The sequence below is a fragment of the Camponotus vicinus genome, unplaced genomic scaffold (genome assembly GCF_025532165.1).
Source record: "Camponotus vicinus isolate PSW18456_S1 unplaced genomic scaffold, iyCamVici1.0 SCAF_9, whole genome shotgun sequence".
NCBI classification, from domain to species: domain Eukaryota; kingdom Metazoa; phylum Arthropoda; class Insecta; order Hymenoptera; family Formicidae; genus Camponotus; species Camponotus vicinus.
In genome coordinates, this window is record NW_028141981.1 from 15,873,769 (window position 1) to 15,891,905 (window position 18,137).

Below are 18,137 nucleotides of genomic sequence, written 5' to 3' on the forward strand. Positions count from 1 at the left end.
AACCTACACTTTTTTGCAGATGTTTGTTCCATTATTTCGAAAAGTCACAATTTGAAAACTGCTATTCTATGGACTTTTGTGCGGGCGCAGGATAATTATAATCCGAAAGAATTTGTTCACATTTGTCTCGTACATAAAAATCATGAATTATCTGTAATCGTACTCATTACTCCGGCAATGAAAACAACATATGTCATTGGTTGCTGCAATATCGCAAATAATTATAACGGTGCTACAACCGTATGATGCGATTGCGACGATTTTCAGTTGATTTAATCAGAAATTCCGTTTTACATCTTCATATACATATAAACGCTTCGATATGGCGTGTTTTTCAATGCAATACATTCCATGAGATTTATTTTATGTATTTATTATATATACATATATGTATGTGTACACACACACAATAAAAGTCTTTGCGCGCTTTGAAAATAAAATCTCGCAATTTTTGTCATATATATCAGATATGATATATGTTGTGAGCGTGTCGATTTTGAAGTGATAGAAAGGATATGACGAGCAGAGTTTGTCAGAAATCCCGACAAGGCAACTTGTGCTATAATATTATCGTGGCTGATTTCTGATCTCTTGGGAGAGATATCTCGAAATATTCGCTTATCGATTGAACTTGGTGGAATCTGCATTCCATCGATGGATTATATTTTCAATGGAAATTTGTCTCTTTGTACAATTATAGTTTTTTATTACGTAGCATGAAAAATAAATGTATGTATATGATGCGTACATACATGATAATATAGTTCATATTAATCCATAAATAAGAAATGAGACTACATTATAATACAAACTAACACTAATTGCATCTTATTATTCTTAAATAGTGCTTTTAATGGTAGAAAAAATTGTTATATTGTTTTTTTAAATTATTTAATTTAAATTAATATATAAATGATATTATTTTATGAAGTTAATTGTTTGTAATTCAATAATGTTGCACAAGATTTTCTGATAAAATTTTTGCTTCGATATCTATTTAATTAACTTATTAAAAGGTACATTAAAAAATATACTTATTTATTGTGTAAATTATATAAATTATATAAATTATATAAATTATATAATACTAAAGAAATATAGAAGAAATATTTAGGAATACATTAGATAAATATATTTTATAAACTCATTCGCGCATTATAAAGCTTTAATATTAAAACGTATTTAATATTATTGATATTTTATTTTCACATGTATATTTAATAATTTAAAATTTATATTTAACAATCAAAATGCTTTTAAAGAATTCGTTATATTTTTAATATAAAAAATTCACATATAAAGAGAATTCATATAAGAATTCAATATTTTTAATATAAAAAAATTCATCTCATATATATATATATATATATATATATATATATATATATATATATATAAAGATATCAAAATACTTGATCGTATTCTGTGTCTTTTTAAATATTCAGAAAAACTAGATTGACTATGTTGAAATGCGCGGAGAGAGAAGAAATATATTTTTATCATATGTATCGTATTTATTCGAGAAATGTGCTGACCGTGTTGTACATAGAACGAAGAAATCGACATATTGTGAATTTTACATTTGCGTGCAGCTGTGTTCATTTTTAAATGCGTCTCTCGAGTAGGTCAACGCGTTTCGATCATTTCGATGGAAATTTTTGGGTAAGAGCCGCAATGAAGGAACAACATTACCGATTGTTTGCTGCCATCATTTACGCAAAAACAAGAGATGTTTGTTTACTGTTGTAAAATTTCTTTCTCGGGGCAAATTTCATTCTTTTCAATCATACATGCACAAAGCTACCTTTCGATCGCATAAATTGCATTTCTGTGACAAACGATATAAATTCGAAATAACTCAGTTTTTCGCCATCATCAATGCGTCATTTTACTGTATTGAAGTTTTCGTTTCAGTCACCAGAATATTTATAAATATTTCTTATTTCTCCACGGAATAGATCGTAGAATTGTAAAGATCATCGTGGGCGGTTCGCTAAAAAATTCATTGATGCACGAAGTCGTTTGACTTGAACAGGCCATTTAAAGAGCTGTATGTGTGTCGATAGCAAGCTGAATTCAGGAGTTACGACACGGTCTTGAAAGCAAATACTCTGACTGTTACTACTGTCGATGCATACTGATGTCTGACCAACGCACGGGAATCGCTACTTTCTGCAGTGGAAACAATCGATCTGAGTCCGCCACTAAATCTCTATTGTCAGGGCTGCCATTTCATTGATTTATCATTCAAATACCGGTGACGCATACATATGAAAACATACATGGATAGAGGACAGTTGTTTCAGCTGTGATCACTTTATCGCCATAATTCTTTGGAAGGACTCCCGGGTATTTTACATAGCTTTCGCAGTTTATTTTAAATTGCCGTGCAATTTACCATATTTATGGAATTAAATCAAATGCATTTTAATGCATAACGTTCATGCGACACGATTCTCCGTATGTTTTGTTTCCGCATGCATTTACTTCTCGCTTTTGTAATGCTCGAATAAAGTAGTATTATGCACATAATATTGCAGTTATCATTCGACTATGTCTTGAGTATCAAGGTAGTAACTTTAGCTTGATAGAACTTAAATATAAATACGCATTAAATTATTCATATGTGAATTATATAATTTTTTCCGCAAATATAAAAAGATAAAAGATATTTTTACATAAAATAGTTTGATCTTAATTTTAATATATGACAGACTCTTTGAAAAATCGAAAATAAAATATTAACAAGTTAATAAATTTCAAATTGAATGCAATTAAAAATTAAAGAATTCTTTATTTATGAATATCAAACATACAGTTATAAACTTTATTCTTATAATTGCGTCATTTGATTGCTACCATACGTTGGCCGTAAGTCATATGCAGAAAGCGCTTGATAATGATAGTAAAAAATATCTTTAGAACCTCAATTTTATTTAAAACAACTGTATAATGTGTAAAATAGAACTCAGCTGCGAATGATCGCAGTATAATAAAATACCAATGTGCTCGATGTGCACATTTTCCAGTAAATTCTGCTTATAGTAGAACGTAAAACATTTACCTGCTCATAAAAAATTCCCCTGTTCGAATTTTATACATAATTTTCATTGTTTGGTGTGTGCGCATAATTATATGAGAGAAGTAAATATTTGATATATTTCGCAAGCTAATAAGCATTTTATTTAAATTTATAAATAATATAAGCTTATACAATTTAAAGAGAAAGGAAGGATTATAAATTAATTAAAATTAAGAAATATATTTAAATATTTTAATAAAAAATGCTTCTCTCTTATACGAGTTCTTTACATATATAGAAAAAAATTGAAATAAATAAATTTTCCAAGAATGTGATACGACACAATAATAACATATCGATTATTGATTATCAATATTTTTAATATTTTGCAATAATGTAAAGTGATATTTGTGATTTGCATTTTTGGGGTTTATTTTTTTGCAATATATTTTTATATTTCCAATTGTATCATTAATAATGTATCACTCTACCAATCTGTTAGAGAAAAGACAGAGTAAAAGTAAGTATGTCATATTTCATGCATCGACGAATTTGATCAGGTATTGAGAAATCGGCGAATGTGCATTTATACGAAAGTGTTGTCGCAGACGCTGTAATCTAATAATTCAGAACGGTAGATACCGCCATGGCAGAAATTGCAATTTAACCCAATCCGCGAGAGTCTAAGTGGTAATTTCAAATCCAAATGTGCCGTCTATTTCGCCTGTCATAAACGCGCCGCGAGGCCGAAATGGAATGTAATGTTGCTATGCGATAGTTTTTCAATATCTTAAATTTCTCCAATATCTCATTGATTGAAAACGGCAAATAAAGATTTTAATATTCGATTTTTATACTTATGTTAATTAAAAAAAGATTAGATCAATAAGAGTTAAAAAGATCCCTGATACGTAGTTATATTAAATGCACGATATTATATTTCTCTGATAATATCATATGCATAATAAAATAAAAAATAAATAGTACTGCATCAGATTGAGAAGAACGTTACTTCCTCGTATTTACCTTGCAATCTTATGAAATGGAGATGTGAATACGAGATGTTATAAGACCAATGCTCTTTTTAATCAAAAAGCTACCGACATTTCCATTGCTTCAGTCCACATCACACGGGTAAAGTAATCTTTTATTCGCGAGAGACATTCTCGAATGCCCAAAAAGTCGATTTCTTTTTTTCTTTAATGTTTTTGTACGGGTTTTACGGTGACGGCTTTTCACGACGGGTTGTAAAGTCGTTTTAATACTTGTCGTGAAATAAAAAGTCGTTATGCTGAATATCATTTATATCGCGCGATACTCGCAAGCTATATATTCAAATGTTATGCTAATATCTCGTCATAGTAGCGTCTCTTTAAACTTTTATGGAGCGAGGAAATGTGACAGCGTCCTGGTAACTACGATCATTAAGCCACCGCAGAGGATCGAAACATATTTTCGAACATAATTCCGAATTCAAATGTGTAAGAGTAAGATTTATGTGATATAATATCTTCCTATGCCCCCGAGAAAAAAAGAAAAAGAAAAAGGGGGAAGTGGAGATAAGACCATACGTATTATATACGTAGCTAAGGGACCGTTGCTCATTGTCAAAGGACCTCCAGAAATTTAATTACTTCTTGAGAAATAGGTCACGTCGTTCAACAATTCGGATAAATCATTTTTATCTGGAAAATTCACAGAGAAATGCCAAATCGACCAACACAACGGTATCATTTAATACATTATATTTGCAGTAGTAATTTCAAGCAGTTTATAGTAAATGTAATAATTCGAGAAGTTGTGATGATGATATTTTCCGTGGCTGATAATATTATGTGTTACAACATTTTCTGTGGCTCAATTATAATCTATTGTATCTCAATCTATTGTATCTCAATAGTATTTATTCGAGTTATATTAATATTGAAAGAATGAAAAAATAAGTGATTATTGGTACAGCGAGTATACATCAGTTTAAACGTTATTAATTTCCGTTTATTAATTTGTTATTCAATTTCGCGTTTTGCAATGTTTATATAATTTCTCATTAATTTAACAACTCACAAGATATATAATATTAACATTATCTTTGAATTAGTTAATTAAATGGGTTAGCATCGAGATAGAGTGGGTGGACTACTCAGACTGTACACCATGTAAACGTAGAGCACGAAAACTGCGGCAAACGTAGCCAATGTAAATACGGCTGTTTGATATCCTGCGAACGAAGAGAAAATACTACGGTAAAGGGAATCTTGCATCATGCGGTTTCCGTATTTAGCAGATTTATATAATTACAAGAATACATGCATCAAATTCAATATGTACCTGCTCTATCAACAAATATACGAAATAATTTATATCAATTCTTCGCGATAAATAAAAAAAAAAGAAAGGATAAACATTCGTCAATATCATATAAAAATTGTTATAAGTTTTGTTCGCACGTTTCTCTAGCAAATATAGAAATATGTCTTGATCGCAAAATATGTTTGATTATGATAAAACGTTCCAAAAAATTAATATTTAATCTCACTTTCATTTTTCTCTTCGTCAAGTTCGGATCCTTCAACGATTCCTGAACCGTTTCCTTCTCGCGTTCCATCGGTCGCAGTTTGTAACGAGACATTTCCCACGCCATCTGACATTTCTGATTTTATCATTTTAAAATCGACATTTTGATATTTGATCGACTCTCTCTCTGTAAAAATATATGAGACATTTCAAGTTGCTTCTTTGATATTTTTTCAATTCTAATGTCAGCGTAAATCTATTAGACGCAATCAGAATTGATCTATCGATTTCTAACAACAGATTTCTATCGAAATATCCAATGTTGTAAAGTTCACGTTGACATCGCACGTAATAAGATCCTTACTTGATCAATTTTTTCGTGATATAAATATACAATTATACGCGTTAATTTTTCTTACAATTTTCAAGATGCATCGTTAAAATATCTGTTGGTTAATCTAAGACATTCCGCATCTAAATCAAAGAAGATAGCTAATAAATATCTCAAAGCTCTACCTATCCTTGTTTCCCAACTATTTCCCGTATTTCTCGAAACTGCGGTCGATTACACGAACGACCAGCGTCCAAAGTTGTCGCAGTGACTGACTCGCATAAATTTCGGTTTCGTAATCCCTCCCTTGGATTTACCTTCGTCGTCCGTCATGCTGGTGATTGAGACAATCAGAGCGGGGCGATCAGGGTCATCTATGCGAGTTTTTTCATGGCTGCGTCGATTGCGTTGTCGACTTAACTGGATCTCCGTTAACTGATCTTTTCATCGCGATATAATGGCGTGGAAGACTGCGAAAAGTTTGTTCCGGATGACTTTGGTGAGTTCATACGTCTTTCCCCTCTTTTTCTTCTTCGTTCTTTCTTCTCCCTTTTCTATTCTTTAGGATGAAGGAGCGACCTAGAATCCCCAATTGGGATGCCCTTAATTACTCGAGTAGTTGGCAAATTTACCCTTGCGATTCGTCGTTCTCCCCTTTAATCCATCGTTAAGTCGTAAAAGGTATTTCTTTCGTATCTACTTGTTTTTGTGAGAATTCGAGACTGTCTGGAATCGGCTTCACCTGCATCGGATCGGATTCGGATGGGGATGTAATTAGGGCCACGAAAGAAGTAAAACGATATCGAATTCGAGAAGTATCTGAGGGGACTGATGTGAAATGAAAGAAGCTTTCGCAAGCTATGAAGAAAGAAAACACACAACCGAAAAAGTAATCTAAGTTTATATTTTAATTAATGTATATAAAGCTATAAAAAGACTCTTTGAATCATTATTTTTTCACTTACTATATACAAAGTCTCACTCACAAAAGTGGAAATAGAATACTTAAATACTTTTTTTGGGGGAACTTATAAAGATATGAAAAAAATATACATTATAATTTATATATATATATATATTTAAGTATTTATTTTTATAAACTTTCATGTGTAAATTAAATAAAATAACTTTATATCTTAAAGATTTCCTTATTTTAATTTCCCTAATTCTAAATTTAAGAGTATATTTCAAGATAATATATAAAGTTAAATTTATTTCAATGTCATTTGCAAAAAATATGCAAGTATATAATTCTATTAAAAGATATATTAGAATAAATTTAATAAGATAAGAAAAAATAGTTTTAAAGGTTAATAAAAAATTATATTAAATTCGTATTCTGAGGTAATTTGTTTTTCATTTATTTAATTATGAAGCATAATAATCATCATATTAATTATCATTTCTTTATTTTTTTACATATCTCTTTTGCTTCTTTAAAATCTACACAAATAATATTTAAGTATTCTATTTTTGGTGACTATAATAATGTGATATTTAAAAATATATTTGAAAAATTATTGTAAACTGAAAATCATGTATCTATTTATTACGACATATTTCGTATTTCTTTAAAAATATGGGAATATGATAGTAACCGAAAAAATTTAAATGAATCGTCAAAAAGAAGGATTAAATAAATTACATAATTAAATAAAGTTAGTAAGAGGAAAAGGTTTCATCGTGTGCTATGTCAAAGAACCTTACTTGGCCACCTGGCCGGGCTGTCGAAACGAATAGAATACTAAATTAGTGTTAAGTGTTAATTATCGCTTCGGCTTTTTGTCCAGGAGCTTTCATCTTAGCTATCAAGAAATTCCGTCTCTGAGATTTCTCAAGGCGCGCGTTGATTCTCGGCTTTCGTTTCCTGGCCGTCAACGGACAATTCTGGAACATCAGCTTGTCGGTTCTGGACAAGTGTCTCGGGAACTGTCTTCGCCGCTTGCGGGATTTCAATGCGATTCTCCTGCACAGCTGAGATCGGTTCTTTGGGAACGGTGGCTGCCGTTCGCTCGTCCGGATGTTTATTTCCGGACGCGTGACGCGTTACGTTGCTGGGATTTCCGGGTAAATCCCGGGTCACGTCAACGCCTGGTAAAACCGCCGTTTCTCTGATCTCTTTCGAATCGGTACTCTTCCCCTGTTTATGTGGATTTTCTAGTCTCATGATAAAATAATAGTTACAGGTTTTCATTTGCCCTGGGATCGTGTAAAACAATATTTTCGCATCGACAAATATTGTTTGACCTGAGATGTCGCGAAATTGAATTAAAATGAGGCAAACCTCCGGTGCGTTCGGCATCCAACTGCCTCGCTTTCAGAAACGCATCTCTTTTACAATTGTTCTCTTTGGTGCATCCAATAATAGGCATTATTTAAGGAATAAGGTACCTATATAAGATAATAAGAAAATATCGAGAAATATATCTGATTATTTTTTTTTATAAAATACTAATATTTTTCTATTATAAAATGTTTTGGTAATACTATTTTGTTAATAAATGTTTTGTTAATGTAAGTTTTAACAGAAATATAAAAAAATTTTGTCTCAAACTTACGCAGCCAAGAGTACGAAATCACGGTGATTTATTATCTTGAAGTAAAGTTTTTTCCTAGAAAAATTTTACGTCCAATAATTTTTTTCGTTTATCACTATTTAGTAGATTAGTAAAACGACAATTATTAAACCTGTTTGCTTTTGTGATATTTGTCTTTTATGATTTTTTTTGAAGTTGATTCCTCAATGTTCTCACAATTCTTACGATGATTACAACCTTTTGGAAGCTTTTCGATAACCTTGATATAAGTAAAAATAAACAAATAAAATATTTGTTATACGTATATCCATTCGATATAAATATATTCAAGGAATAACATAATTCTAATTGTACTAGCAATAAAGCTGATTTATCAAAATTGCAACTACGTATTCTGTCTCAACTTAACTTTTAGATTATATATATAAATAATATATATATATCGCAAAAAACCATGTATATAATATATGAAATTTAATATTGATAAATTTTTTTAGATGTGTAATAATTGAATAATTTACGAAAATTTAAAAAAAAATTCAGAATTTTTAAAAGTCATAATCGTTAGTCGAATACGAAAATAAAGAATGCTATTGTCAACTTATGTCTTAAAACTTATGTCTCAACGCAAGTAAAAGTCGCGCGTTTTTTCTCTTTCGATTACAAGAAGGACATCATGGGCGAGAGATTTCGGTCATTACGCACGATTAATGTCGGATCTTCAATCAAGTCGGAATTGCGGCAGTCGGGATGGCAAGCAAAATTCTCGAGTACGCCCTTAACGTGTACTTTGGACGAAACGGTTTCTGGATCAGGTGAAGGTCCTTCGGTCGTTTCACGGATCGCCTCTTTCTGTTCCGTCATTCCGAACGCGCGATTTTTATCCTAAAGCGATCCCGGTCCCTTCAAACCCGGCAACCTCTTTTGCGGGAAGATCGAAAATTTTCAAGTGGACTGCGCGCATTTCACGTCTCATTCGCACTAAAAACTTTTCGCGTTCGGGAAAATATTTCGGAAAAAAGCTTCGCGAACGCGTATATTACATAATACTAATTATTTATTATGTTATAGCTATATATTAAGATAATTTTTGTAAAGATGGAAGATCGCGTGTGATGGAATATTTTTTTTTAATTTTTACGAGAATGAAAAAGAATTATACTTACTTAATCAAATTGTATGCATGATTGCAAATACAATAAATATGTTATATAATATTATTTTTCAATAAGTAACTTTTCAACACCAATAATTTGAATTTATACCAAAAGAAATTCAATAAAAATTTCGAGTCCGAAACTAAATGTCAATGAATCATGAAGACACGATCCTAACGCTTTTCTTTTGATAATAATAATTTTTGTTTTTGTTTAAATTATGACCAATTTCAGTGATATTCAAAGAGATATTCAGGTAGATATTTCATTTATATATGGAATTTATATACTTTCGCCTTCTCTTTGTCTTTCTCTTAGTTCTTATACCGATTATAATTCTCCAATTTCGAAATTTATTAATCTAATGTGAATATCATTCGGTTTAAGCATGATACAGAATTAGACTATGACATTTAGCATTAATTGTGCGGACAGCTCATATGTTAGTCTGTATGAGGATTCCATTGGAAGCATAACATTATTGTAATTTGTATAATGAACGAGTTACAAATTACTTTCTATGTATCTACTAGAAATTCTATAATAGAAAGTAGAGTTGCACAGGAGTATAATCTCGTTTTATTCGTTAATTGATGCAATTTGATTTGCGCTTGCGAATGTTCAAAGTTAACGAGTCGCAGCTTTGTGCATATAACAATGTAATGAGTCGAGACACGTTGGAATACTCCAATGATCGAATGATCGAAATTATCGTCGACCGATGTAAAACACGGGCGCACGCGTTGCGCGACCGCAATCGATTAATCGTTAATTAATTAACTATTACCATTTTGACCACCTGGACGGAATAATGCGTGAGATAACCGTCACGGCTTTGCGTTTGTAACGATCCGATTGGTCATCCTCCCAAATGTTAGTTAAATTTAACATTTCACTCGATGCGAGTATTGATTTGCTAAGAAGCATATTTTCGTTATAATTATAATATTTTCGTTACAATTATATGGCTAATTTTGTTGATTAACGACGTATTTTTAACAATGGAACAGGATTAAATTATTACACGAGCAAAATGAAGTAGAAATATGAAAATATAATTTAATATTACTTCCATATCGGGATTTGCACTGTAATCGTAATAATACTTATTATTACGATTACATTACGATCAAATTTACGTATTTTACAAATTTTCATATTTTATTTCAAAGGCAATCATAGATCATTTGTACAATATGCATCAATTTTACGCGTTTAATAAAATATTAATTATTCATTACAATTACTTGATTCATTACAATTAGTAAATTACATACGCAGAGAAATTATATCTTGTTTCAGAGATAATAATAGCAGCTTTCATAATCGTCCTCGCAAGAAGAGATCACGTAGAATATTCGCGTTACCGTTGATTAAATTGCACACTGTACAATATCCAGCTTTTATTTTAATCAGGTAGAGTAATTAGTGCCCTATCTCATTTATATATAAATATATTTCATGGAAGTTTTACAATGAAAATGTTCCTGTTCCGCTTTATAAAATGTACCATTCTTTCATTTGGTAAAATCTTGTTTTATATCAAAGAAAAGGCTAACATGTGCATTCATTTAGTTGGAAGCTTTGTGAATGTCGATATTCCGTGGCCTCGTTAGTATTATAAAAAAAATAACTTTATTCGTTAGTATTATAAAAAAAATAAAATAAAATAGCAATTACTCTATAACAAATTGAACTCTAATGCCTGTTAATCAACGCAAATTATATAATTTATATAATTTAAACAACTGTAATTTGCTGGACCTCTCTAAATAAAAAAAAAACTTTAAAGACGAAAAGAACATATATACACATATATATAAAAACACATACATATGCGTCTGTCAACGTTTGTGCTAATTCAACTTTGCACGTGTCTATTTCCGTGCATCGCGCTCAACGAGAACAATATCGGTCGCGTCAATCGACATTTCACCGTAAACGAGTGGCGCTTTTGGTAACTGACGAGAAACACGTCGTCGTGTTTATAATTCGTACAAAGTGCGGCCACCGTGAAACGAAACGCGCCGAAGCGAGCGTGCGAAAATCCGATACAATTAACGCGCGCGATGAGTTTTAAAGTCGTTTTCCGGCCGGCCGGTCGGCCACGTGATTAACGTACCGCGCAATTTGGAGCAATGCATTATCCTTAAGTACACGCTCGGGGAACACCCTCGACAGTGCGACGACGACACGATTTTACGAAATTAACGCGCGCTGTGCCATTCGGATTGCGCGATGAACGAGCTGCTCTTCAATTAAGCGGTACTTGTCACTCGCTAACGGTACTTCGAGTGTCTCGCTGCCTTTACATAAGAGAGATATCCCCTTCCTCCCCTTCCTTGAGTGAGAATGCTCCGATGCAGAGTATTTATCTTAAAGCATCTTCTTCGATGATATCGTAAACTTTTCATAAACGATGCTTCACCAATAATAATGTATTATTATATTTCTGTGATAAAATAAAATCTAAAATATGTAAGAGTATATCTGTTTATTTACCAATAGTTTGGACATTTTTTTTTTTCAAATTTCTCTTAATTGCGCCTTTAATAAGATAAAATCGATCAGCATATTCAATGGACAGAAACGGTCAGTCCATCGACGCTGATTATATATTCGTATTTACATATCGAAGGAATTAATGAGAGAATGAAGAGTCGTGGGGTCGCACAAAGGAATATTCATAAACAGGACGTTGTATCACGGTCGAGCAATAAATGTTGAATTATCAGGTGACACGGTGCCGGGAATCTCTCGGGACCCAAATGCGACAGCACGGTTTGGGAGATACTGCTCGCCACGCGATACTCCGCGCTCTGTCGCATCTCAGGTCCTATTAATGTGTAGCGAGCAGCTCCAGGATAATATCCTCTGCCGCGTTCTCTCCCCTCGACTATCCCTGCGACGAACGTGAAAGCGCTCGAGGCAATGTACATGCGTCGTTTATGTCCAGCTATTTCGCAATGAGATATGTCGATTCGAGTTTATCGATATATATATGCATGGACGATTGTCACATATTTTGAAAATATTGTCTCGCGATATCGATGTGAATCCCTTCGGCAAAATAATTAATAAATAGCTAATAGAAATTATAATGATTTTTGATATCGTCCTTAATAATATCTCCTTTGGGAATAAATTGAATGTTCGTTGATTAGGTTCTCTCGAAAACGGAAGAAAAATAGTAAGTGTCAGTAAAAAAGCTCGCTATAAATTTTAAGTAAAAATTTCGATAGTTCCATACTATCATTGATTTTTTATTAATTTCCATTTTATAATCCTTACGATTATACTTCCTCGTAGGAGAGATATTTCCATTACGCAGTCAGAATGTTAGCTAAATTCTTTATAAATGCTACGTGCTTAGTAATTATAACTTTGTGCAACAGCTTTGCCGGGGCGAATCCAATAAAGCCGCGCTGCTGTGGGTAGACAGTCGGTGGCTTAACGATTACGAAGTATCGGCTACGTGCTCTTAAGCCGATGTAATGACACTGCAACATTGCAGAAGGTTGTCGCAGCAGGTTGTGGCGGGGAGGAGGGGTGTGCGCTCTGTGGTTGTCATATATTATTCAGACGCGTGAACCAGTTTGCACACCGTGTAGCACGATCGTTACGCTCTCGTAAAACCGCCTCCGCCACCAATTCCGCCCTCCAACTTTTTTCACAATCCGATATGTCAGAGCCAACGATTGGGCTCATCCCCTTTGACTTAGCTGTAGACAGCGGTGTAATTTATTCCTAGCGAAACATAGTCTTCGCCGTCATCCTCGTCATGTAATTCGCCAACTTTTGCAACATGTGTCGTTTCGATCTAGACGGAACGTCGCGAATCGCAATATAATCACAGGGGACGAGAGGAGAAAGAGGAAGGGAAGTTGATCGAACGAAGTTATTTTCTTCATCGTCTCTCTACCGTAGTAATTGATTTTTTTTTTACACATCTTGTTTCTTTTAACGGAGGAAAACCGGCGGAAATCTAGTTATCAGCACAAGATGAAAATGTAATTTGGGACGAAACTTTTAGCGAGAATGTAATATCTTCTGAAAACCGTTTTCCGCTTTTTCCAAAAAGGACTGCGAACTGACCAAATAGAGTCAGCCGATTAACGGGCACAATGTAATTTGAAACATTCACTTTGCACACGTCAGTCACTCACTTTAGCAAGCCAGAAACGTTAAGTTCATGTGTACCGTTGCTAAACACGATCATAGAAGCGCATTTTATTGTTTGCTAAAAAAGGATTCTTTGTATAATTCATTTATGGATTATTTTTCCGTGTATAAAAGAAAAAGGAATTTCTCGTCAGATTACGCAAAAATTCGTTGGACGTAATAAAATATCAGAATTATTCTCGCGGGCGGAATGAAATGTTTGAGAAAAAAAATTCTTCCTTCCTTCTCGACGAGAACCGATTTAACCTTTACTTCAATCTCCTTCGCACCTTTCGCATCGTTCGAGTATCTCCGCGCTATAAATGACAGCTTTCAAGGCTTTCGCACTTCACACAAAAACTTTATGCTTTTGCGTTGTAGCTTGGACTTTTACGTGGGCTCTCAAGGGTAATAAATGACGATGATCTCAATTCTTCGCGTTCGATATATATTAATTACTTACAGCAGGATGAACCGACGGCACAATTACCGAGCTTCCGCAGCTTCAGCTCCGGCCTAAAAGGGTTAGATCTATAACATCATTAATTACTCCCTTGGTGGAACGCGTATTTAATGACGAAGTTAATTACATCTCTTCACGGTGTCGGTGCAAGATATCTGACCGCGTGATTCATACTAAAATTTTAACATGCATGTAATATCACGTGCCAGTATCCGTCTTCTTGCCTCATCTTTATCGAGCCGAGAGAAGTTTTCGCACAGGAAAATAAAATAGTAACGCAAACTAAAATCGATTAACATCAAAACTTAATCATCATTTCATATTTCACAATATAATATAATTAATTAGCTTGCATTCTTTTAATAATACAATATTTATCTAACTAGCTTATGTTTTTATCGTATTATTGTTTATTTGTATATTAAAAAATATACGTGTAAGTTGCGTTATGCAACACTACACAAAAAAAAAACGCAAATTGTTTAGAATCGAGGTAATTTCGCGAACTATGTCAATTGTGTAACATTTTAAAGCTTTGAAATCAAATTCAGAATATTTAGTACAAAGTTTTCTTCCGCGGTTTGCCTCAAACGTGACGCATATGCGTACATGTTCCGTGTAACGTTTCAAAGCTTATAATTTAAACTAAAGCTGTATTCATGCCGGGGAAGTACTATATGCTAACCTATCGAATAACCGCAACCATAATTGTGCGGCTCACGTTTGGCGCTCGCCTTGTTACGGCGCCTGTAACCATCATATTTCCAACTCGCGACGCTTGTTCGACGTAATTCGCATAAATCGATCGTGTCACATTTGTTAGCTACCGTCCCGATGCTGCCATTTATGACATTATGAATACGAGCCGTTGACAAAGGAAAATTTTTCCGCCTTTTTGCGCGTTAAAAATATGTTCCCAAATATTTGGTATATTTTCTTTGAAAACTTTGCAAAATCTCCTGTAAGATTCTACAAGTGCGCTGCAACTTTTCCCATAAGTTCTTTGATAAACTTACTATAGCGAGTGTATCTACTATAGTAAATGTATAGATAGCCATGTATAGCTTATATTATGTACCTGTACATGTGCACAAGATGCTTGTAGCTGCTTCGTAAAGCGGATCCTAATATAACTACGTACATGCTTGTCGATAGTTTATTTTAATAAAGAAATTTTTTCGTGTACGCGTATGTGTTTCAAAACAGTTTTAAAAATACGTCAACAGAACTACATAAGCACATTTGTAAAATCGTATTGGCTTTTTTATAGTTGGTATCTTTTATCGAAATAAAGACTTCATATACATGTGGATATAAAATGATTTGTATTATAAATTATCTTGAAGTAAAAAAATTATTTTCAATTTTTACGATTCAAATAATAAATAGCAAAATAAATAATTATACAATAAATCATTATTATTCTATTTTGGAATAATAAGTAGTATTTAACTTATAAAGTAAAAATAGAAAGTGAAGAGTAGAAACTCATACACACATTTTTTAAATTGATATTAAATGATATTAATCCGGTGTAATTAGGAAAACTAAATTACGGTCTCAAACTTGCGGGAGAGAATAATTCGAAGTATCGTTCGAGCAGAAAACTCCCTCTTGATTTAGAAGTGCGGGAGGATACGCGAGCCTTCTGCTCGAAGTGCACGAAATTTAGTTTCAAAGCTTATACTTTGATCTAATGCTGCGCGTCCGTCCTTAGGCAATGAGGCTGAGTAACGGCCGAAATTGCAACGTCAAAATTACTGGTTTAATGTATCAGAACACGACTGACGTAATTAAGAAAATTGATGTTGCTCTGCTTTTGGTAGCTCGCAAAATACATCGGCTAAATTATGCCGCGTATGTCGGATGAACTTTGAGCTTCGCGTTCAATAGCTTTGATAATCGTGTAATACACGAAGAAAGTTTCTAAACTCCGTATTCTCACCTCACGTATGAAAGAAATTAATCTTCACGCGAAACCGAGTAGGTAGCGTATCTAATAACGTTTTGACGATAATGTCTGAATTAATTAGAGCGCAAAATTCGGTGTAAATGACGGCTTCCTTGGTACATCGGTATTTATTATTGTAATAAAATAGCATGATCTAAAAGTAAAATTAATATTGATTTGTACCACGGTCAAACAATTATATGCTGTGGGTCAACGTACCATCAAAATTCACGTAGATGAAGTAGATAGGTAAGTAGATTTACCCTGTCCGGCTAATTTCATAAAATCAACGTAAGCCTGTCCCTCGTTTTCCGCGTGGTTCCGCGCTTTACTTCGGGGCTGCCGGTCTGCCATCCAATTATCTTAACTAATCTCGGAGAGAGGCCGGCAGCAGCTAAGTAATTTACAGTGATACTTTTTGCTCTTACTGCGTACAATATGCACGCGATGATTTATGTTAAATTCCCTTTTACATTAACGAGGATTAACGATCATAACCATATTCATTTCCCTCCAATTCTCTCTCTTTATATTTTATCGAAGTAAAATTTGTGAGTGTATTGGAACGAAAGTTAAAATAGGAGATGTGTATTTTTTAAATGATGATTGCTATAATCAATTTATAAATTCATAAATATATTTTTGAGAAATTTAAAAATAAAATAAATAAAACGCAACTTATTATTTTCATTAATATATATTGTTTTATTATTCACGATTTTTTGTTTGTTATTGCTTTGTTATTCATAATTTTTTATTTCGTTCGCGCATATAAATATGCATGAATTTACAGATTGATTTTTATGTATTGTAGAAAATATATGTTTTGTATAATTTAATTTTTGCATAATCATTTTTATAGATCACATACATATACTTATACAGACATAAATTCACAATAAATTTTATCAAAACTTTCAATAAAAGTTCCAATTAATTAAACTTCATAAAAAATTCAGATAGATAAAATTATCTAAACTTATATTTTGTTAATATCTTATTAAAAAAACATAATATATATTTTACACATACACACACATTTCCTAATATATATTTTATATTTCAAAATAAATAGAACAAGTTTCAATTTCGTTTAATCAACTGTTGCTATTCGTAATGAGAATTGTAACATATGTGTGCAGTTCTCAGTGTGCGAAACGGAACAAAGCGACTATTGGATGATCTACAGAGAGAATTAAGCACATGTATGTGCTGATGTAATGTATGCTCTGTAGATAGATAGTCGCGATTTCTCTCAGGTAATGCGTCGCAAATGCAACAGCATATGTAAGTAGACATGCATAATATCTAAAAATGGTACTTTTAAGTCGTCTCTATAAAAAATACAAATTTAAGAATGAGAGCTCAAACATTAAATTTGTAATTTTAATTGTTATATGTATCGCATAATAACTCCAACAATGTAATCATGTAAAAAAACGATGAAAATTTGCTACATTAATGCATATACATTAATCCACTTAAAGAATTTTGTTTACATCTTGTTAACTTTATTCGAACTCGTCAAACGCTGACAAATTTATATAGCTTTTGTTTCTTTTTCTTGTAGATTTTATCTTTTTCCCTTACATAAGTATTTCGAGAGAAAGAAGTTGCAAGAAAAGAATCGATAAACGCGCTTTACAAGTTTTAAACATGCCCTTTTCGTACGACCATCCGTGTTCGTATTAATGAGAGTTCGCCATGCATCGTTATTTGCAATTAACTTTCAACATGCTAATGAACTATTTAACGACGGGCAATTAAAAGTGAGCTCCGCGAACGCGGCGACATGGTCGGCTAAAATCACGAGAGTTTTGATAGTCCGTAGGGATTGACAATATTCGTGCGGGCAATATCTAATCGTCGCGAGTATCCGAGTAAACTTCTGTGAACTCACCGACGTACCTATAACCGCTTAATGATGGCCAATTGTAAAGAGAAGCGTGGCGAATACATTCTGTCGTAGTTTTGGCAAATTAGAAAACTTTTCGAATAACC

At 32.9% G+C, this 18,137-nt stretch overlaps 2 protein-coding genes and 1 long non-coding RNA gene across 16 annotated transcripts in view; all 3 read right to left on the reverse strand.

Moving 5' to 3' along the window:
• LOC145977015 (uncharacterized) overlaps positions 1-18,137 on the reverse strand; it is a 157,401-nt gene that overhangs the window by 42,281 nt on the left and 96,983 nt on the right. The gene's annotated exons all lie outside the window — the stretch shown is intronic.
• On the reverse strand, positions 4,996-8,501 carry LOC145977023 (uncharacterized). 6 transcript variants are annotated; one of them, XM_083108645.1, is made up of 7 exons: positions 8,426-8,501; positions 8,152-8,258; positions 7,575-8,024; positions 6,568-6,609; positions 6,185-6,446; positions 5,559-5,723; positions 4,996-5,240 (listed from the first exon to the last, which is right to left on the reverse strand). In XM_083108645.1, the coding sequence occupies exons 2-3, from the start codon at positions 8,237-8,239 to the stop codon at positions 7,702-7,704; spliced, it is 411 nt and encodes a 136-aa protein (XP_082964771.1). In that variant the 5' UTR covers positions 8,240-8,258; positions 8,426-8,501; the 3' UTR covers positions 4,996-5,240; positions 5,559-5,723; positions 6,185-6,446; positions 6,568-6,609; positions 7,575-7,701. The 6 variants fall into 6 exon arrangements, with proteins under 6 accessions (XP_082964771.1, XP_082964770.1, XP_082964767.1 ...); XM_083108644.1 differs by having other exon boundaries at positions 6,568-6,695; XM_083108641.1 differs by having other exon boundaries at positions 6,568-6,725.
• Positions 8,550-9,734, reverse strand: LOC145977025 (uncharacterized). Of its 3 annotated transcripts, none has more exons than XR_014440387.1 (3): positions 9,571-9,734; positions 9,110-9,289; positions 8,550-8,663 (listed from the first exon to the last, which is right to left on the reverse strand). It is a non-coding gene; the product is annotated as an uncharacterized LOC145977025 (long non-coding RNA). The 3 variants fall into 3 exon arrangements; XR_014440384.1 differs by having other exon boundaries at positions 9,110-9,325; XR_014440385.1 differs by having other exon boundaries at positions 9,110-9,385.